Source organism: Acinonyx jubatus, chromosome B4 (genome assembly GCF_027475565.1).
Source record: "Acinonyx jubatus isolate Ajub_Pintada_27869175 chromosome B4, VMU_Ajub_asm_v1.0, whole genome shotgun sequence".
Taxonomy (NCBI): domain Eukaryota; kingdom Metazoa; phylum Chordata; class Mammalia; order Carnivora; family Felidae; genus Acinonyx; species Acinonyx jubatus.
In genome coordinates, this window is record NC_069387.1 from 11706126 (window position 1) to 11728447 (window position 22322).

Below are 22322 nucleotides of genomic sequence, written 5' to 3' on the forward strand. Positions count from 1 at the left end.
TCATAAATAGATGCTGAAATTGGTCAAATGCTTTTAATGCCTCTATTGAAATGATCATAGGATTTTTATCCTCCATTGTGTTAGTATAATGTATCACATTGATTTGTGAATACTGAACCATCCTTGCATTCCTGAAATAAATCCCAGTTGATTGTCATATATGATCCATTTAAAGTATTGTTGAATTAAGTTTGGTAATATTTTGTAGAGCATTTTGCATCCAGGGATTTCATCAGGGATATTATCCTGTTGTTTTCCTGTTTGTCATGTCTTTGTCAGGTTTTGGTGTCAGGGTAGTGGTGGCCTCAAAGAATGAGTTGGAAGGATTCCTTCCTCTTCCATTTTTTTTGTTATAGTTTGAGTAGGATAGTTATTAAGTCTTCTTTAAGTGTTTGGTAGAATTTACCTGTGAAGCCATCTGGTCTGGAATTTGTTGAGAGTTTATTATTACCACCAATTCAATTTCATTACTAGTAATCATTCTGTTCAGATTTTCTATTCATTTCTATTCATTCTATTCATTTCTATTCAATCTTGGAAGATTTTCTGTTTCTAGGAATTTATCCATTTCTTCTAGGTTTTCCAATATGTTTGCATATATTGTTCATAATAATCTCTTATGATCATTTGTATTTCTGTGGTATCAGTTGTAACGTGTCTCTCATTTCTGGTTTTTTTTAATGTTTATATTTGAGATAGAGGGTGGGAGGGGCAGAGAGAGAGGGAGACAGGATCTGAAGCAGGCTCTGCAGTGAGAGCAGAGAGCCTGAACCATGAGATAGAGATTCATGACCTGAGCTGATGTCAGATGCTTAACCAACTGACCCACACAGGCACCCCTCTGATTTTATGTTTTTAGGCACTCTCCCCCTTTTTTTTTCTTGATGAGTCTGCCCAAAGATTCATCAGTTTTGTTTATCTTTTCAAAGAACTCCCTCTTAGTTTTATTGATCTTTTCTGTTTTTCTTTATTTCTATTTTATTTATTTCCACCTGTCTAGTTATTTCATTTCTTCTATTAACTGTGGGCTTTGTTTGTTCTTCTTTTTCTAACTTCTTTAGGTGTGAGTTAGAAATTTATTTGGGATATTTTTTTTTTGTTTCTTGAGGTGGATCTGTATCACTAAAAATGACTCTTTTAACTGCTTTTGCCATGCCCCATAGATTTGGAACATTGTGTTTTCATTTTCATTTTTCCTATAGTATTTTTTAAATTTCCTCTGATTTTTTTCTTTGCCCCATTGGATGTTCGGTCGCATGTTGTTTAGCCTTCACACATCTGTGTGTTTTCTACGTTTATTCCTGTAATTAATTTCTACTTTCATACCATTGAGGTTGGAAAAAATATTTAATATGATTTCAACCATCTTAATTTTGTTGAGAATTGTTTTGTAACCTAACATGGGAGAATGTCCCATGTGAGCTTGAGAAGAATGTGTATTCTGCTCATTTGGATGGAGTGTTCTTTATATGTCTATCAAGGGCATGTGGTCTAATGTGTCACTTAAGGTCACTGCTTCTTTAATAATTTTCTGTCTAAATATATCTATCTATCTCTAAGTGGGTGTTAAATTTCCCTACTATTATTGTATTTCTGTCAATTTCTCTTTGTGTATGTGTTAATATTTGTGTTATGTATTTATATGCTCCTCTGTTAGATGCATAAGTATTTACAGATGTTTTATCTTGTTGGATTGATCCCATTTTCATTCCATGATGCCCTCAATTTCTTTCTTTTAGTTTCCATTTGTATGGAGTATCTTTTCAATCCTTTATGTGTGTCCTCACATCTGGAGTAAGTCTCCTGTAGGCACCATATAGATGACTCTTGTTTTTAATCCATTCAGCCACACTTTTTTCTTTTGATTGGAGCATTTAGTCCATTTACATTTAAAGTAATTATTGGTATGTATTTGTTGCCTTGAAAACTTTTTTTGTCTGATTGTTTTTGTAATTCTTCTCTGTTTCTTTCATGTCTCTTTCTCTTTCCCTGTGCCTTGATGACTTTCTTTAGTGTTATGTTTGGATTATGATCTTTATTTCTTGTGTATCCCTTACAGGCTGTAGATTTGTAGTTATCAGGAGTTTAATATATATTACCCTATGTATATAGAAGTTTATTCTAAGTTGGTGGTCACTTAAGTTCCAATACTTCCTAATACATTCAATTTTATGTATTTGTCATACATTACATCTTTTTATTTTGTGTATTCCTTAATAAATTATTGTAGATATAGTTGATTTTACTGCTCTTGTCTTTCAACTTTTGTATTAACTTTTTAAGTGTTGATCCACTATCTTTAGCATATGTTTGCCTTTACTAGTGAGATTTTTTTCCTTTATGCCTAAAAAGTCCCTTTAACCAATTTAGTGGTAACGAAAACTCCTATAGCTTTTGCTTGTCTGGTAAACTAGCTCCCTTTAATTCCAAATGATAACTTTTCCAGGTAGAGTATTCTTAGTTGTAAGTTTTTCCTTTCAGCACCTTCAATATGTCTTGCCACTCCTTTGTAGCCTATAGAATTTCTGATGAAAAATCAGCTTATAGTTCTGTGGGAGTTTCCTTATACATAACTAATTGCTTTCCTTTTGCTGCTTTTAAGATTATCTCTTTAATTTTTGACATTAGTTATAATGTGTCTGTGCAATTCTCTTTGGGTTTATCTTGATGGATCTCTCTGTGCTTCCTGGATCTGGATATCTCCTTCCTTCCCAAGGTTAGGGAAATTTTCAGCTATTATTTCTGTAAATACATATTATGCTTCTCTTTCTTGCACCCATATAAAGCTAACATGATATGCTTTATGTTGTCTCAGAGGTCCTTTAAATTATCTTCATTTAAAAAAAATTCTTTTCATTTTGCTGTTCACTTTGGGTTATTTCTATGACTCTATCTTCCAGATTACTGATCTATTTTTATCATCTAGTCTACTGTTGATTCCTTCTAGTTATTTTCATTTCTTTAATGTATTCTTCAGTGCTGATTGTTTTTTTCTTTCCAAATTGTCATTTAAATTCCAGTTGGTTAACATACAATGTAATAATAGTTTCCGGTGTAGAATTTAATGATTCAACACTTCCATACATCACCCTGTGCTTATCAAAACAAGTGTGCTCCTTAATTCCCATCATCTATTTAACCCATCCCCACCACGGGCCCACTCTCCCTCTGGTAACCATCAATTTATTCTCTGTAATCAAGAGTCTGTTTCGTGGTTTTCCTCTCCCCACCCCCATGTTACTTTTTTTTTAATATATACTAAATATAATTTATTGTCAAATTGGTTTCCATACAACACCCAGTGTTCATCCCAACAGATGCCCTCTTCAATGCCCATCACCCACTTTCCGCTCTCCCCCATCAACTCTCAGTTTGTTCTCAGTATTTAAGAGTCTCTTATGGTTTGCCTCCCTCCCTCTCTGTAACTTTTTTTCCCCATTCCCCTCCCCCATGATCTTCTGTTAAGCTTCTCAGGATCCACATATGAGTGAGAACATATGGTATCTGTCTTTCTCTGCCTGACTTATTTCACCTAGCATAATACCCTCCAGCTCCATCCATGTACGTTACAAATGGCCAGATTTCATTCTTTCTCATTGCCAAGTAGTATTCCATTGTACATATGAACCACATTTTTTTTTATCCACTCATCAGTTGATAGACATTTAGGCTCTTCCCATAATTTGGCTATTGTTGAAAGTGCTACTATAAACATTGGGGTACAATTGCCCCTATGCATCAGCATTCCTGTATCTTTGGGTAAATTCCTAGCGGTGCTATTGCTAGGTCATAAGGTAGTTCTATTTTCAATTTTTTGAGGAACCTCCACTCTGTTTTCCAGAGTGGTTGCACCAGTGTGCATTCCCACCTACAGTGCAAGAGGGTTCCCATTTCTCCACATCCTCGCCAGCATCTATGGTCTCCTGATTTGTTCATTTTAGTCACTCTGAATGGCGTGAGGTGATATCTCAGTGTGGTTTTGATTTGTATTCCCCTGATGAGGAGTAATGTTGATCATCTTTTCATGTGTCTGTTGGCCACCTGGGTGTCTTCTTTAGACAAGTGTCTATTCTTGTCTTCTGCCCAAATTTACTGGATTGTTTTTCAGGTGTATTTTGGTGAGTTCTTTATAGATTTTGGATATAGCCCTTTGTGCGATATGTCATTTGCAAATATCTTTTTCCATTCCATCGGTTGCCTTTTAGTTTTGTTGACTGTTTCCTTTGCAGTGCAGAAGCTTCTTATCTTGATGAGGTCCCAATAGTTCATTTTTGCTTTTAATTCTCTTGCCTTTGGAGATGTGTCAAGTAATAAATTGCTGCAGCTGAGGTCAAAGACATTTTTTCCTGCTTTCTCCTCTAGGGCTTTGATGGTTTCCTGTCTCACATTCAGGTCCTTCATCCATTTTGAGTTTATCTTTGTGAATGGTGTAAGAAACTGGTCTAGTTTCATTCTTCTGCATGTTGCTGTCCAGTTCTCCCAGCACCATTTGTTAAAGAGACTGTCTTTTTTCCACTGGATATTCTTTCCTGCTTTGTCAAAGATTAGTTGGCCATATTTTTGTGGGTCCAAGTCTGGGTTCTCTATTCTATTCCATTGTTCTATGTGTCTGGTTTTGTGCCAATACCATACTGTCTTGGTGATTACAGCTTTTTAGTAGAGGATAAAGTCTGGGATTGTGATGCCTCCCGCTTTGGTCTTCTTCAAAATTACTTTGACTACTTGGGGTCTTTTGTGGCTCCATACAAATTTTAGGATTGCTTGTTCTAGCTTCGAGAAGAATGCTGGTGCAATTTTGATTGGGATTGCATTGAATGTGTAGATTGCTTTCGGTAGTATTGACATTTTAACAATATTTATTCTTCCAATCCATGAGCATGGAATGTTTTTCCATTTCTTTGTATCTTCTTCAATTTCCTTTATAAGCTTTCTATAGTTTTCAGCATACAGATCTTTTGCATCTTTGGTTAGGTTTATTCCTAGGTATTTTATGATTCTTGGTGCAATTGTGAATGGGATCAATTTCTTTATTTCTCTTCCTGTTGCTTCATTATTGGTGTATAAGAATGCAACTGATTTCTGTACATTAGTTTTGTATCCTGCGACTTTGCTGAATTTATGTATCAGTTCTAGCAGACTTTTGGTGGAGGCTGCCGGGTTTCCCATGTAGAGTATCATGTCGTCTGCAAAAAATGAAAGCTTGACTTCATCCTTGCCAATTTTGATGCCTTTGGTTTCCTTTTGTTGTCTGATTGCTGATGCCAGGATTTCCAACAGTATATTAAACAACAACGGTGAGAGTGGACTCCATGTTGTGTTCCTGATCTCAGGGGGAAAGCTCTCAGTTTTTCCCCATTGAGGATGATATTAGCTATGGGCTTTTCATAAATGGCTTTTATGATGTTTAAGTATGTTCCTTCTATCCCAACTTTCTCGAGGGTTTTTATTAAGAAAGGATGCTGTATTTTGTCAAATGCTTTTTCTGCATCTATTGACAGGATCATATGGTTCTTTTTTCTAATGTAATTTATTGTCAAATTGGTTTCCATACAACACCCAGTGTGCATCCCAACAGGTGCCCTCTTCAATGCCCATCACGCACTTTCCCCTCTCCCCCACCCCCCATCAACCCTCAGTTTGTTCTCAGTATTTGTCTCTTATGATTTGCCTCCCTCCCTCTCTGTAGCTTTGTTTTTTTTCCCCCCCATTCCCCTCCCCCCTGGTCTTCTGTTGAGTTTCTCAGGATCCACATATGAGTGAAAACATATGGTATCTTTTCTTTTATTAATGTGATGTATCACATTGATTTGCGAATGTTGAACCAGCCCAGCAGCCCAGGAATGAATCCCACTTGATCATGGTGAATAATTCTTTTTATATGCTGTTGAATTTGATTTGCTAGTATCTTGTTGAGAATTTTTGCATCCATATTCATCAGGAACATTGGTCTGCAGTTCCGTTTTTTTGCTGGGTCTCTGTCTGGTTTGGGAATCAAAGTCATGCTGGCTTCATAGAATGAGTCTGGAAGTTTTCCTTCCCTTTCTATTTTTTGGAACAGCTTGAGAGGGTAGGTATTACCTCTGCTTTAACTGTCTGGTAGAATTCCCCAGGGAAGCCACCTGGTCTAGGACTCTTATTTGTTGGGAAATTTTTGATAACTGATTCAAGTTCTTCACTAGTTATGGGTCTGTTCAAATTTTCTATTTCTTCCTGTTTGAGTTTTGGAAGCATGCGGGAGTTTAGGAATTTTTCCATTTCTTCCAGGTTGTCCATTTTGTTGGCATATAATTTTTCATAGTATTCCCTGATAATTGCTTGTATTTCTGAGGGATTGGTTGTAATAATTCCATTTTCATTTGTGATTTTATCTACTTGGGTCTGGTTTTTTTTGAGAAGTTGGTTTTGCTTCTTAAATTCCCCATATGAGTGAAAGCATATGGTATTTGTCTTTCTCTGACATATTTCATTTAGCATAATATTCTTTAGCTCCATCCACAACATTGCAAATGTATTTCATCTTTTATGGTTTGGTAATATTCCTGTGTGTGTGTGTGTGTGTGTGTGTGTATCCACACACACCATATATATATACACAAGTATATATACTATATATATATATATATATCCCCCACATATATACAAATACCCCACCCCCCCAACACACTACATCTTCTTTATCCATTAGTTGATGGACATTTGTGTTCTTTCCATAATTTGGCTATTGTAGATAATGTTGCTCTAAATACTAGGGTGTATCCCTGCAAATTAGTATTTTTGTATCATTTGAATAAATACCTAGTGGTGCAATTGCTAGATCACAGGGTAGTTCTATTTTTAACTTTTTGAGGAAACTCCAGACTGTTTTTCCAGAGTTGCTGCACCAGTTTGCATTCCCATGATTGGTACTCTTTTTTCTCTTTGTTGAAATTTTTACTATGGTCATCCATTCTTTTAAATACAGGAAGTAGCTTAATGACCCTTACTTTGAAGTCTTTATCAGGTAGATTGCTGATCTCTGTCTCATTTAGTTCTTTTCTGAGGTTCTATCTTGTTCTTTCATTTGGGATATTTTCTTATTTCCTCATTTTGCCTGAATCTCTGTTTCTATTTATTAGGTAGTTCAGCTAGTCTCCCTCTTGAAGGAGTCACCTAGTGTAGATGTCCTGTGGGACCCAGAAGCACAATATCCCCTGGCTACTAGAGCCAGGCAATGTAGGGGTGTTTCCTTTGTGTGCTGCATGTACTCTCCTGTTGTGGGGCTGCAGCTACTTCAGAATCACTGGTGGGGTGGGGTAATCCCAGGCCCAGGTGGCTGTCATGCCTGATTGCATCTGTTGTGGCACATTTTTGGGTGGGGATGGCCCCCAGCTGTAGCTACTTTTGGAACTTTGGTGGAGGGAGCTGTCAACCTGTTGACTCTGAGGCCCAGCCGAGGTGCTTGGGTGTGTGGGGCTCTCAGCAGGGCATGCTTCCTGGCATTACCAGTCTAGGGAAAGGACTCCTAAATGGTGACCACCAGCACTGGGATCAGGATGGCAGAATTAGATAGCAAAGATGATTGCTGTCAATATCTCAGTCCCTGGTGTTAGGTCCTGCTCCCTCTTGTGTCTCTGGCAGCCATTTGAAGGTTAGTGACTCTCCTCTACCTATGGTCTACATACTCTTTGATCTAGTGTTTCTGCCCTGGTTTCTGGGTTGAGTGTGTGCACAGGCCCTTTAAAAGTGGCTTTTCCTTTCCCTACAGTTCTGTAGTTTTCCTGGACGTATTCCCCATTCATTTTCAAAGCCATGTGTTTTGGGGTCTCATCCCTCCTGTATGAGACATAAGGGCTAAGGTGCATAAGGTGGAGCTTGAATTTTTTGTTCCTCAAGGAAAAGTTCTGTACCTTTGAGATTCTTCCCAGCCATGGAACTCCAAGCCTGGGGTGTGTCCCCTCCCCCCGACCTTGGTGAGACCATCTGTCTCCCTCTTCTACCTCAGTGCTGTCCCTTGCTGTGGAGGTTCTGTTCATCCAGTTTCTCAGACCCCTTCAGAAGACATTCTTCCATATGTAGTTGTGGACTTACTGTGTCAGTGGAAGGATGTCAGAACAGGATCTTTCTATACTACCATCTTGAACCTCCTCCTCTGGGAAGCAATTTTTAAAGTAGCAAAATAGACCCCATTCAGGAAAAGACTAGTAGGTATTCTTTTCCTGCTCCCTCTGTGCTGATTTTGATGTGACAGCTGGAGTTGAGTGTACCTGTGCCCAATAGTAACTGCCTTTGTTTGCTATAGCCTTGCAGGGCTTGTGGACACAAATCCTCTTGGCTTTCAGAGCTAGGTGTTTTGAGGGCTTGTCCCTCAGATGGGAGTCTTAGAAGTTGGGGTTGTAGATGTGGCATCCAAAGTCTTCTCTCAAAGAAAAGCTGGTATTCGGAGATTCTCTCCCGATTGTATGGCACTGTGCAGTGTGTAGGCACCACTTATGGTAAGAGTGTGCCTAAACCTTTTCTACTCACTTTGATATGGATGCATTTATTTCCTCCAGTGTGTAAGACTTGCTCAGCTAATTTAAGGGTTTCTTTCAGATGGAATTGTTCCATGTGTCACTGTTCATTCAGTGTGTCTGTGGGAGGAGGGGAGTTCAGGAGCCTTCCATGTTGCCATCTTTAAAGTTGCCTCTATATTTTCTAAACTGTGTTTCTGAGGGTTTTTATCCCCTTAGGCTGGGGAGAATTGAGCATCGCTTGATAATAGGAGGAGTCCCCAATGAGGGAAGTATTTACAAAAAAAAGAAAACATTGGGGGGGAGCTGGGTTTTGAGAGGAGAAATATGAATTCAAGATAACAGAAATGGGCTTGACGCTGGATGTGGTCAATAGGGATGTGCCTTCCTTTGGGGTGAAAGGGAGGAGAGAAGGATGGCAGAACTACACGGTGTGAGTGATATTCAAGGAAATTGGGGAAACACATTTCTGATGTGCTGTGTTTTCTTGGCAAATTTGGAGGAACAGCTTCTGATTGTGAGAAAAAGGGAGGTGGCTCAGAAAGGAACATGAAAAAGAACTGGAGATGGTGTATGGTGAATGGAGAGTATAATTTAATATAGAATCCCACCAAATGTGCTCTTATTTCTGACATGCATTGCTCGGGCCTTTGTGGTGAATATTAGAAACAAAAATTATTCTTGTGGTATCTATTGAGTGCTTGCAGTGTGTCAGGAGCCAAGCTAAGCATTTAAATGAAAATTTTTATTCAATCTTCTGAACAGCCTTTGAGGTAGTAGTGTTTATACTTGCTAACCTATAAAATCAGAATAGTGAAATCAAGATGGAGTTGAATCCTTGATTGGCTACCTATACTGACAGTGGTCACTGTGCAATTCACTTAATCTCTTGAAAGTCCAGATTCTTAAGAATGAGTAACAGGATCACTATTTTATAAAATTATTAGAGCTAGTAAATGAGATAATATAGGTAAAAAAGCTGAATACTCTGAGTACTTGATTTTTTACACCATTTTAGAACATGGACTGTTGCTGAATGAACAATTTGATTCAAAGTCATTGTGATCTGAGTTTCTGTTCTCTCTCCCCTAAGGGAGATGGGACCTTGCACCACAGAAGGGACATTCTCTGTTGCTTCTCTTACCAGGAAAAGGGTGACATAGCCTGGTATAAAAAAAAAAAAAGCAGTATCAGTAGAAACAGTGGTCTGGAGTCCAACAAGGCATTCACAAACAAACTTTGGAGACCTAAGGATCCACTCCACACTAGCTGTGGTTCACATGTTGCAGCTGTAACTCCTGGGTCTATAGTTGAAATATTCTAGATTGTGTCTGCCTCTCATTTATTTTGTGACTTTGGGGTTTGAGGAGGCCTATTGACTTTTCCAAAGTAGAACTAAACAGTGGTCTGCATCTCAGAAAGCTACAACAGGTTGGTTAAGCCTATACATTTTGGAGCAATTCTTGGATCCTTAGTGCATAAAAAATTTCTACTAGTACAATAAACAGTTGCAAGGGCCACAGTAGGATGACAAGGCAGCAGATAACTGGGGAGTTCCCTTTGGCAAGAGATTCAAATGTATTTTTGCAAACATTGATTAATGAAGCTACTTGTCCCCTAGGAGGAGCAGACCTGGATACCACTGCTTTTCTGCAGGTGTGTTGAGAGAAGGGAACCCTGGGAAAGAGAAGGAGGGGCGGGGGGGCAGGCCATATTCCCAGGAGAGCATCAAAGGCGATTTGAGCTCAGTCTCCTATGTGCCCCAGGTGTTACTCATAGATGCTTCCCCAAAAGGATCTAAAGTACTTCTCCAGGTCAAAGCTGGAAATACTAAAATCTCCCTGACCCACAAGAAACACACATCGCCTTACCATTGTGGCTGAAATACTGCTCAAATTTATTAAAAAGGTAGAACATAATGCATCTGTAGGGATCCAGTTCCACAGTTCTCAAAACACTAGCTGTAAATCACCCTTAGGCTTGTCATTCCCTTGGGTGGAAGCAAAAGTGCTTTAATGAAATGGCCCCAGGAAGAATTAACCATTGTATCATGTTATGAAGAATACAGCTATAAAGGAGCAGCAGAAGCTTGGAAATGAAGCAAAAGCTGCCATTCCATCCAGTCCAGGGTGTAGACTTCTCCCCTTGAGCATCAGCTTGCCCCTCAAGTGATGCAAGTCCATCCTCCCAACCAGCTGCCAGAGCAAGAACGTGGTTTTCCTACAAGCAGTGGAAGGGAGATCTGACAGTATAATTGCCATTTCTAATGGAAAGGACATCATCATCAAGCACTGAAGTGTCTGGGGTGGTCTAGGGGGAGATTTCCTGATGAGGAACCTGCAGGTTCCATCTGGAACAGCACAGAAAGGAGACTTGTAGATTTGGAGGTCCATCAGAAGACCATCACAAGACGGCCACTCAGCTACCTTCTGAGTAACACAACTGGGACTAGATCAAATGCTACTAAAGTAAGGGCTCAGATGTTAGACCTAGTGGATACTCTTTTTACTTGCACTGTCTTTGAAGCTGTCTTTCCAAAGAGGGTGAAGAGTTCTGACTATGTACAAAACTGGATGCACTGACATGTGGACTCGTGAAAACATTCCTCCCAGGATTGGACAGTCCAGGGAGGTGGAAAGTGCTTGGAATGCCTGGAACCATGTCTGATATTATTGGAACCATGTCTGGTATTTTCACTGTAGGCATCTCTGCCACAAGCATTTTCACTGCATAACACATTGGCCAGAAGGCAATGTGGCCATAAAAGATAAAATAACAAAAAATAAAAGAGCCTTAAAAAGGACATAAGAAATAATTTTTTCATGTTACATTAAGAGAGGTATTAGTTTTCCAAATACTAGGATGCACATTTGTAACTAAGCTTTGTATTGTATGATGAAAGCCTTCTAGATAGATGTTGTAATGCTTTTCTAGCCGAGTTATTTCAACTCATGAATTACCATTTTGCATGATAGTATGGTATGCAATCTGACCTTACAGTCTTATTTCACACTTCTACTTAGTTTTGTTGCTGTATTTTCTATCAAGTCCATATATGTAGTTATCATGCACCATTTTAAGGCCACCATGTGTACTGGTCACTGTATAGCCCATTAGGAGGCCTAAGATTCATGCAATATAAAAATGGGAACTCTGTCAGTGGAGAAATTAAACCTAACTATCAACTAGTTATTTCATCTCTGACAGCAACGTTACCTTACAGCTAATGTGTTACGTGGCAAAAATGTTTGCCGTGAAAATGCTTGCAGCAAGACTCTGTAGAACTGCCTGGATGGGAAACTTGACTCCATTAGGTAAGGAGGTGTCTTTGCAGAATGGAAGTTAATAGTGTACTGGGTCAAGTCACCTCAAAATCAGAGCAGCTAGATGGAGTTAATGAGCAAGCCATGTTAGTGGTCAGACTCTTCCAGCTCAGAAACATGGTTTGCTAAAACATGGCCAGTCCATAAAGGCAATTCCCCTTTAGATTGACCCATAGGTGTTCTCTTTAGCTCTGGGTAACTGGTGTTAGAAATCAGGTATAATTCATATTACTCGATTACCTGCTCCCACCCCCACCCCCTGCCGCAACTCAGTATGCTACCTGTTAAGACCTCATATGAAGTCTTACAATGCCTCAGCTGTGAGGAAATGCTGGCAGGGGTAGGGACACCATGCACAGGTTTATTTACAGGTATCCTTGGGTGCTTTGCAAGACTGCCATCCTCCTTCCGAAAATGTAGCAAATAAGACATCAGAAGGTTCCATGACTTGCTATAGATCCCTCCTCAGAACTAATGGTGGTCCTGGAGCTCTGAGCTGAGATCATACTGCTTCTCCTCTGAAATAAGGCTGAACCCCTGGGTTCTTGTGCAGCTAGAGATTCTAAAATGTTCTTTCCACAGTAAGTACACTTTCCAGGGTGGACAAGCCCTAGGCAAGCACGTGACACTCCAGGATCTTCCTGGCTCTGGACTGGCAAGCACCAGGCCTGGGAGCAAGACAGGGAGGGAAGGGAGCCCAGCAGCCAAGGAAATAAGCAAGACTTGCCCCTTTAAGCAACGACGCTCGACCAAATTCATATTTAGAATTCATCTACGAGAGTGCACAGACAAACCTGCTATCCCTTCACATTCCCTGGTAAGAGGCAGCATGCTCCAGCAGGGCCAGGCAAGGCCACTGCTCAGTCCCTGCTACCCCCGCAGGTAGGTGGCAGCGGGTGGCTCCTGCCCCAGGGCATTAATGTGTGGGACGGCACCTGCTGCAGCCGCTAACTTCTCACTGAGCTTCTGGTTCACTAGCTCCAGGTGGCGCCCATTCTTCCGGGCCTGCCTCAGCGACCTCTTGACCTTCTTCACCCGATCCCGAAGCTGCTTGTTCCGCTTCTCAAGGGTGGCCACCTTCTGCTGCAGTTTCTTGACATGGTCCTCCTCCTCAAACAGGGCCTTCTGCACTGACGAACACATGAGCTGGGAAAGCAAAGGCCATGGGAGAGGCAGGTGAGTTTCATTATAACCTCCCCAGGGCAATTTCCTGGGTGCTGCCAAGTACCCAACAACACAGACCCTGACCTAGCCAACAGCCCCAACCCCAGGATGAGGACTACCTTCAAGGCCCCTTCTCCATCTCACCCTGTGAACCTCATGGCAAATATAAAGCCCCTCTTTTGCTTTCTGCATTTGGGTACCTTCAACACTTTAATTTTTAAGCACAAGGGCGTTTTTGTCTTTTTAAATGCTTACCAACGTGTATACTATTGATTTCCTGAGGGGGCTTGTGATCTTTCACTTTTTGTGCTGATTCAGCAATTTTGTCTGTTCAATTCTAACCTGGATTTAAAACATTTTACAGTCAAGTCAATGTTTGAGGACCGTCCATAGAGGGCTTTCAGGGCATTTCTACTGAATGGGCATTGTGTACAGTAAGCATCAGATACCCCCACTCTGGAAATTGTTCTGGTCATGGCAGAGACCATGAGAAAGAAAGAAACAGAGCACGAGCGAGGGAGGGGTAGAGAGAGAGGGAGACACAGAATGTGAAGCAGGCTCCAAGCTGTCAGCACAGAGCCTGACACGGGGCTCAAACTCACTAACCGTGAGATCATGACCTGAGCTGGAGTCAGAAGCTTAACCAACTGAGCCACCCAGGTGCAAAACTGAGTTTTTGTTTCTTACCTAAGCCACCCTGGTTCTTTTTCTTTAAACAGAAAAGTTATTCTAAATTTTGTTACTCCAATCAAAAAAGAGCTGTAGTAAATCAACAAGTTAAAGATCAAAACCCCAGACAGAAAAATACAAAAAGTGGGGCACCTGGTTGGCTCAGTCGGTAGAGCATGTGACTCTTGATCTTGGGATTGTGGGTTCAAGCCCCATGTAGATGTAGAGATTACTTAAAAAAATAAAATCTTTAAAATACGCAAAGAATATAAATAAGATTCATGCAAATTAGAGCTATAATGAATTGCTATTTTTCAGATTGGTAAAATCAAAAGGTCAGTGTTTGCAGGAATAGACACTTGTGTACTGTGAGTATAAAACTATAGAAAAAGTGATTGGGCTATATGTACCAAAATGAAAACTGCATGTAGCCTGTGACCTAGTCATTTTGGAACTTCATGTCATAGAAATACTCCCCCATAAGAGACTCTTAAATAGAACACACCGAGGGTTGATAGGGGTGGGGAGGAGAGGGGAAAATGGGTGATGGGCATTGAGCAGGGGGGCGCTTGTTGGGATGAGCACTGGGTGTTGTATGTAAGTGATGGGGGACTCCACCCCCAAAACCAAGAGCACACTGTATGTTAGCTAACCTGACAATAAATTTTATTTAAAAAAATACTCCCCCCTGGGGGCACCTGGGTGGCTCGTTTGGGCAACTGACTTCAGCTCAGATCATGATCTTGCAGTTTGTGGGTTGGAGCCCTGTGTCGGGCTCTGTGCTGACAGCTCAGAGCCTGGAGCCTACTTCGGATTCTGTGTCTGTCTCTCAATAATAAATAAACATTAAAAAAATGAAAAAAAATACTCCCCCATGTACAAACATATATACAAAAACAAATAATACTGTCTGAAGACCTCTCTCATTTTTGTCCCCTCATCCCACAACAAAAATTGACCATCCATCCCTAAGTAATAGTGCCTTTGAGAGAGCTATGGGATCCAGCATAATATGCCAAAGGACCCAGGAGAAGCATTGGAGACTCCATGTTATCAGGTAAGAGGCAGAGAGACCTCATTCTTACCTAGGGACCCTGCCGTGATCCATGAGACAGTTCCAGCCTCTCTCACTCAGAGGATCTCAATATATTTCTCTAAGAATACCTAAGTAGGGCTGATAGGTATATGAAAAGGTGCTAGACAGCACGAATCATTAGAGAAACGAAAATCCAAACCACAATCAGATATCACCTCCTACCTATTAGAATGGTTATTATGAAAAAAACAAGAGACAGGGCACAAGTTCAAGACAGTGACATAAGAGGATCCTGAACTCCTCTCCTCCCATGGACACACCAAAGATACAGCCACCTAAAGAACACTTTCCTCTGAAAGACATCCACAAACTAGTTGAGTGACTCCGGCATATTATAGAAACAAGCAAAGATCCCACATTGAAATATGTACAAGAGGCTGATACACTTGTCATCAACCCCAACCCTAGTGCCACCCCCACAATTGGGAGGGAACTCACAGCTCTGAGCTTCTCCTTGAGGAGCAAAGTGTTTGAACCCCCTATCTGGCACTCAAACTTTTAAGATGTGTACCTGAGAGATGAGCCCCTGCAACAGGTAGCTTTGAAAGTCACCAGGGCTTGTGTCCATGATACTCACAGGCTATACAAAACTAAAACCATTCTTAAAGGCCTAATGGCTACCACCCTCCAGGGCCTAGTACAGAGGCAGCAGATTGAAAAGCACCCAATCCTTCTGTGTAAGAGGCATATTTGTTTATCTCAAAGTTTTGACCTAATAAGCAGGCTTCTAATTTCACACACAACAAAATGCCTACTGATAAGACTCTCCCAAGAGAGTGGAGGCCAGTGGGAGTCATCTTCATGTTTTCCCTCCGTCACCAGCGTCCCCAAGAACGGAGTTGGTGTACACATCTGGCACCCTGGCTTTTGTGTCTGACACACAGGACATGTCCCTTGAGAGCATGGCATATGTTCAGGGGTTCATCATGACCACAACAACGAAAGAAACACTTCTTAACTGTCTATCACCACAGAGCTCAGCACAGAGTGAGCAGACAAAAATGCCCATCTCTCCCCTGAAAGAAATGTATCTATAAACTTTAAAAGTTGATACAGGAAGGTCTGGCTTCCAATTTGGCATGAATCCAGATGCTGACTGAGATCTGCCCCTTTGAGACACTAAAAGGTCTTGGCATAGCCTCCACCACTGGGAGCTACTAAGAATAAAGTAAGCTGCTTGGACAATCACAAATGCTGAGAGACAATCAAGAGCTAAGCCAGAGGAGAATAATATGGTTTATCTCCAACATGAGGCCATTCCTTCAAGACTGGGAGACTTGGTTATTTTATCTAATGCATAGAAACCAATACAGAGATCAAATGCAGAAATGGAGTTATATGTTCCAAACAAAAGAACAAGATAAAACCCCAGAAAAAGACCTTAATTAGGGTAAGTGATTTACCTGACAATAAGTTCAAAGAACAGTGATAAAAGATGTCCACAGAGTTCCCAAGAATAATGCATGAACCAGGTGAGAATTTCAACAAAAAGAAAATATAAGTACGTACTTAATGGAAGTGACAGAGCTGAAGAATACAACACCTGAACAGAAAAATACTACAGAGGAGTTAAACAGCAGACTTGAAGAAACAGGAAAAGGATCCATGCACTCAAAGACAGGTCAGTGGAACTTATCCAATTAGAACAGCAAAAAGAGAAGAGATTGAAAAAGAGTGAAAATAGCTTAAGGGACTTACGGGACAACATCAAGCAGACCAACATTCACATTATGGGGTCCAAAAGAGGAAGAGAGAAAGAGGCAGAGAACGTACTTAAAGAATAATGGCTGAAAGCTTCCCTAACCTTTGGGAAGGCAACAGGTGTGCAACTGCAGGAAGCACAGAATATTAAATAAGATGAACCCAAAGAGATTAGCACTGAGATACATTAAAATTAAAGCATCAAATTTAAAGACAAGGAGGAAATCTTAAAAACAGCAAAAATAACAAAAAAATTATTATGTATAATGGACTCCCCCCAAACATAGGACTATCAGCAGATTTTTCGGCAGAAGTTTTGCAAGCCCATAGAAACTTGCATGGTATATTTGCTGTGCTTTACAAATACTGCATTTTCTACCAGTTGAAGATTTGTGGCAATTTGTTGTATGAGTCTATTGGTGCCATTTTCCCAACATTTGTTCACTTTGTGTCTCTGTGTCACATTTTGGCAATTCTTGAAATATTTTAAACTTTTTCATGATTATATGCCATGGTGATCAATGATCTCTGATGTTACTCTTGTTCTGGGGTGCCATCAACCACATAAGAAGGTGAACTTTGTGTGTTCTGACTGCTCCACCAACTAGCCATTCCCATTCTCTTTCCCTCACTTTGGGCCTCCCTATTCCAAGACACAACAATAGAGAAATTAGGCCAATTTATAACCCTACAGTGGCCTCTAAATGTTCAAGAGATATGTGAACATATCTCTCGGTTTATATCAAAAGCTAGACATAATTAAGCTTAGTGAGGAAGGAGTGGCAAAATCTGAGACAAGCCTCAAGCCAAACCTCTTACACCAGTTACCTGAGTTGTGAATGCAAAGTAAAATTTCTTGAAGGAAATTAAAGGTGCTAATCCAGTGGATACACAAATGATAAGAAAGCTAAACAGCCTTATGACTGATGAAGAGAAAGTTTTAGTGGTCTGGAGAGAGGATCAAACCAGCTATAAGATCACAGAAAGGTCCTAACTCTCTTTAATTCTTTGAAGGCTGAGAGAGGTGAGGAAGCTACAGAAGAAAAGTGTGAAGCTAGCAGAGGTTGGTTCTTGAGGTTTAAGGAAGACACTATCTCCATAACATCAAAGCACAAGGTGAAGCAGCAAGTTCGGATGTAGAAGCTGCAGCAAATTATCCAGAATATCTACCTAAAATAATTAATGAAGGCGGCCACATAAAAGATTTTCAATGTAGATGAAACAGCACTCTATTGGAAGAAGGTGCCATCTAGGACTTTCATAGCTAAGGAGAAGAAGTTAATACCTGGCTTCAAAACTTCAAAGGACTGATTGTTTTGCTAAAGGCTAATGAAGCTGGTGGCCTTAAGTTGAAGCCAATGCTTATTTACCATTCTGAAAATCTTAGGGCCCTCAGTCATTATGCTACACCTACTGTGTTTTATAAATAGAACTAAAAAGCAGGGTGAACACACATTTATTTACATGGTTTACTGAATATTTTAAGCCCAGTGTTGAGACCTGCTCTCAAAGAACAGACAATGTCTTTAAAAATACTATTGCTCATTGACAATGCAACTGGTCACTCCATAGCTCTGATGGAGATGTACAATGAGATTAATGTTTTCATGCCTGCTAACACAAGAGCCATTCTGCAGCCCATGGATCAAGGAATCATTTTTTTTGAAAGTTTTACTTATTTGAGAGAGAGAGCGCGTGCAAAGAAGGGGCAGAGAGGGACAGAATCCCAAGCAGGGATTCTGCTGTTGACAGCACAGAGCCCAATGAGGGGCTCCATCTCATGAACCGTAAAATCATGACATGAGCTGAAATCGAGAGTCAGATGCTTAGCCAACTGAACCACCCAGGTGCCTCTCAAGAAGGCACTTTATATTTCAATCTAATTGCTAAAAATACACTTTATAAAGATTTAGCTGCCACAGATAGTGATTCCTCCAATGAATCTGGGTAAAATAAATGGAAAACCTTCTGGAAAGGATTCACTATTCTGATTTTTTTTTTAACATTTATTCATTTTTGAGAGACAGAGTATGAGTCAGGGAGGGGTATAGGGAGAGGGAGACAGAATCTGAAGCAGGCTCCAGGCTCTGGGCTGCCAGCACAGAGCCCAAAACAGGGCTTGAACTCACAGACTGCAAGATCATGACCTGAGCTGAGGTTGGATGCTTAACCAACTGAGCCATCCAAGTGCCCCAGGATTCACTATTCTAGATCCCATTAAGCACATTCATGATTCATGGGAAGAGGTTAAAACATCAACATAAACAGAAGTTTGGAAAAAGTCGATTCCAACCCTCATGGATGATTTTAAGGGTTCAAAACTTCAGTGGAGGAAGCAACTGCAGATGAGGTGGAAATAGAAAGAAAACCAGAATTAGAAGTGGACCCTGAAGATGGGACTGAATTGCTGCAATCTCATAATAAAATTTGGATAAGGAGTTGCTTCTTATGGGTGAGCAAGGAAAGTGGCTTTTTGAGATGGAATCTAATCCTGGTGAAGATGCTGTGAAGATTGCTGAAATGACAATAAAGGATTTAGAATGCGACATAAATTTAGTTGAGAAAGCAGCAGAGCAGGATTTGAGAGGATTGACTCCAATTTTGAAAAGGAAGTTCTACTACTGGGAAAATACTATCAAGCAACATCATATGCTACAGAGAAATCCTTCATGAAAAGAAGTCAATCATTCTGGCAAACTTCATTGTTGTCTTAAGGGAATTTCGCCAGTTACCTCTACCTTTTGTAGCCACTCTCCTGATCAGTCAATAGCCATCAATGGTTACTACTCACTGAAAGCTAAGACAATGCTTAGTAATTTTTAGCAAAGTGTTTTACAATTAATGTATACTCATTGTTTTTAAGATGTAATACTACTGTGCACTTAACAGACCACAGTACAATGTAAACATAACTTTTATATGCACTAGAAAACCAAATGCTTCATTTTACTTGCTTTATTGAAATATTCACCTTATTTTGGTGGTCTGGAACAGAGCCCACAATATCCCAGAGGTATGCCTATAGATACAAAGAGGGAAAAAAAAAACCCTGCCAACCAAGAATACCCTACCTAGCAAAACTGTCCTTTAGAATTGAAACAGAGAGTCTTCCAGACAAGTAAAAGAAGAGTTCATCACTACTAGACCCACCTTTCAAGCAATATTAAAGACTGTTCTTCAAGGTGAAAGGGTAACAATATATGAAAATCATATCATCAAATCAAATAAGAGAGCAAGAGAAAAAGAAAGGAATGGAGGAATTATAAAACAACCAGCAAACAATGAACAAAATGGCAATTCATACATATAATGGTCCACATGTTCCAATCAAAAGACAAAGAGTGGTTTCATGGATAAAATACATGACCCATCTATATGGTGCCTACAAAAGAGTCACTTCTGCTTTAAGAACACACAGACTGAGGGTGAAAAGATGGAAAGATATCTATGCAAATGGAAATTAAAGGAAATCTGGGGTAACCACACTGTTATTAGAAAGAATAGAGTTTAGGGTAAAGGCTGTAATAAACACAGATAAAGGAATCAATTCATCAAAAGGATATAACATTTGCAAATATTTACTTACCCTATACAGGAGCACCTAAATATACAGAGGAAATATTAACATACCTAAAGGCCAAAATACACAGTAATACAATAATGGGGGACTTTACAATCCCCCCATCAAAAATGAATAGATTATGCAGAGGAAACAATAAGGAAAATTCTACTTAAAGTACATGTGAAACCAGATAGACCTAACAGATATATACAGACCATTTCATGCAGAAACAGAACATACATTCTTCTGAAATGCTCATGGAACATTCTCCCTGATCAATCCTATATTTGGCATCACATCATACATCTTAATAAATTAAAAGACTGAAACCCAAATATCAAGCTGCTTTTCAAACCAAAATAGCATTAATTATAAGAAAATTGGAAAAGTCACAAATATGTGAGATTAAACATACTCCTGACCCATAGGTCAAACAAGTAATCAAAACCAAAACACAACACCAGGGGCCCCTAGGTGGCTCAGTTGGTTACGAGTCAGACTTCAGCTCAGGTCATGATCTCACAGTTCCTGAGTTTCGGCCCCACCTCAGGCTCTGTGTTGACAGCTCTGAGCCTGCTTTGGATTCTGTGTCTCCCTTGCTCTCTGCCCCTCCCCCGCTCGTGCTGTCTCTCAAAAATTAATAAACATTGAAAACAACAACATACCAAAACTTACAGTAAAAAGTTTCTGTATTTACAGAAATACAGTAAAATCTGAGAAACGAGAAATCTCAGATAAACAACCTAACTTTACATCTCCAGAAACTAGGAAAGGAAAAAAATACAAAGTCTAAAGATCAGACCAGAAATAAGTGAAATAGAGAATAAAAAGTCAACAAAAAAGATTAGTGAAACTAAGAAGTGATTTTCTGAAAAGATAAGCAGAATATGCTAGAAATCAAAGAGATATTACAACCGTTACCACAGAAATACAAAGGTTTTTAAGAGACTACTGTGAGCAATTATATTCTAAAATTGGACACTGGGAAGAAATGGATAAATTGCTAGAAACATACAACCTACCAAGATGGATTTATGAAGGAATAGAAAAAAAATTACTAGTAAGTACATTAAATCTGTGATCCATACTCAAAACACCTGCCAAAAAAAGTCCAGAACTAGATAGTTCAATGGTGAATTCTACCATCAAAAAAAAATTTTTTTAATGTTCATTTATTCCTGAGAGAGACAGAGGGGCAGGGAGGGGCAGAGAAAGGGGGAGGCACAGAATCTGAAGCACACTCCAGGCTCTGAGCTGTCAGCACAGAGTCTGATGCAGGGCTCAACCCACGAACCGCAAGATCATGACTTGAGCTGAAGTTGGACACTTAACCAACTAAGCCACCCCGGCGCCCCTCTACCAAACATTTAAGGAAATAACAATACCACTCCGTGTGCAAAACTTCCAAACTCATTTTATAAGGCCAGTAATTACCTTGACACCAAAATCTGACAAGAACACTACAGAAAACAAATTATTAGCAAATGAAATTCAATAATACATTCATAAGATCATACACCACAATTAAATAGGATTTATTCCAAGGATGCAAGTGTGGCTCAACATCTGTAATTCCATCAATGTGATGTATCGCATTAATAAAATGACGGGTAAAAACCATTCGATCATCTCAATCAATGCAGAACAATCAGTTGACAAAATTTAACATCACTTCATGATAAAAACTCTCAGAGTGTTATAAAGGGAACGTACCTCAACACAATAAAGGCCATATATGAAAATCCCACAGCTAAAATCATACTCAGCGGTGAAATGCTAAAAGCTTTTCCCCTAAAATCAAGAACAAAATAGGGATTCCCAGTCTCACCACTTTTAAGTCCTAGCTACAGCAATTAAGCCAAAAAAAAAAAAAAAAAGGCATTCAAATTGGAATAGAAGTAAAGCTGTCACTAGTTGCAGTTGACAGGATATTACATATAGAAAACCCTAAAATTCCACAAAAAAAACTATTAGGATACACAAGTTCAGCAAAATTGCAGGAGACAAAAATATATAAAAATCAGCTGTGTATACACTGTCATTAGTGTATACACTTATAACTACCCAAAATAGAAATTTCAAAACCCATTTACAACTGCATCAAAAGGTATACGAAACCTAGGAATAAATTTAACCAAAGAGGTTAAAGACCTATACACTGAAAACTTTAAGATTCAATTCAATCCCTATGTAAATTCCAATGGAATTTTCCACAGGAAAAGAATAACCATAAAGTTCTTATGTAACCACAAAAGACCCTGAATAACCAAAGCAATTTTGAGCAACAAAGATGAGACAACACACTTCCTAATTTCAAA

The 22322-nt window shown here is 39.7% G+C and overlaps 1 protein-coding gene across 11 annotated transcripts in view; it reads right to left on the reverse strand.

Annotated features, from left to right (window-relative positions):
* Positions 1-10362: 10362 nt before the first annotated feature.
* CCDC3 (coiled-coil domain containing 3) overlaps positions 10363-22322 on the reverse strand; it is a 192370-nt gene continuing 180410 nt past the window's right edge. For all 11 annotated transcript variants that reach the window (XM_053225305.1, XM_053225303.1, XM_053225301.1 and 8 more), the window contains one exon: positions 10363-12958. In XM_053225305.1, the coding sequence (XP_053081280.1) occupies positions 12683-12958 (276 nt within the window). In that variant the 3' untranslated portion in view covers positions 10363-12682. The remainder of the gene's footprint in view (positions 12959-22322) is intronic.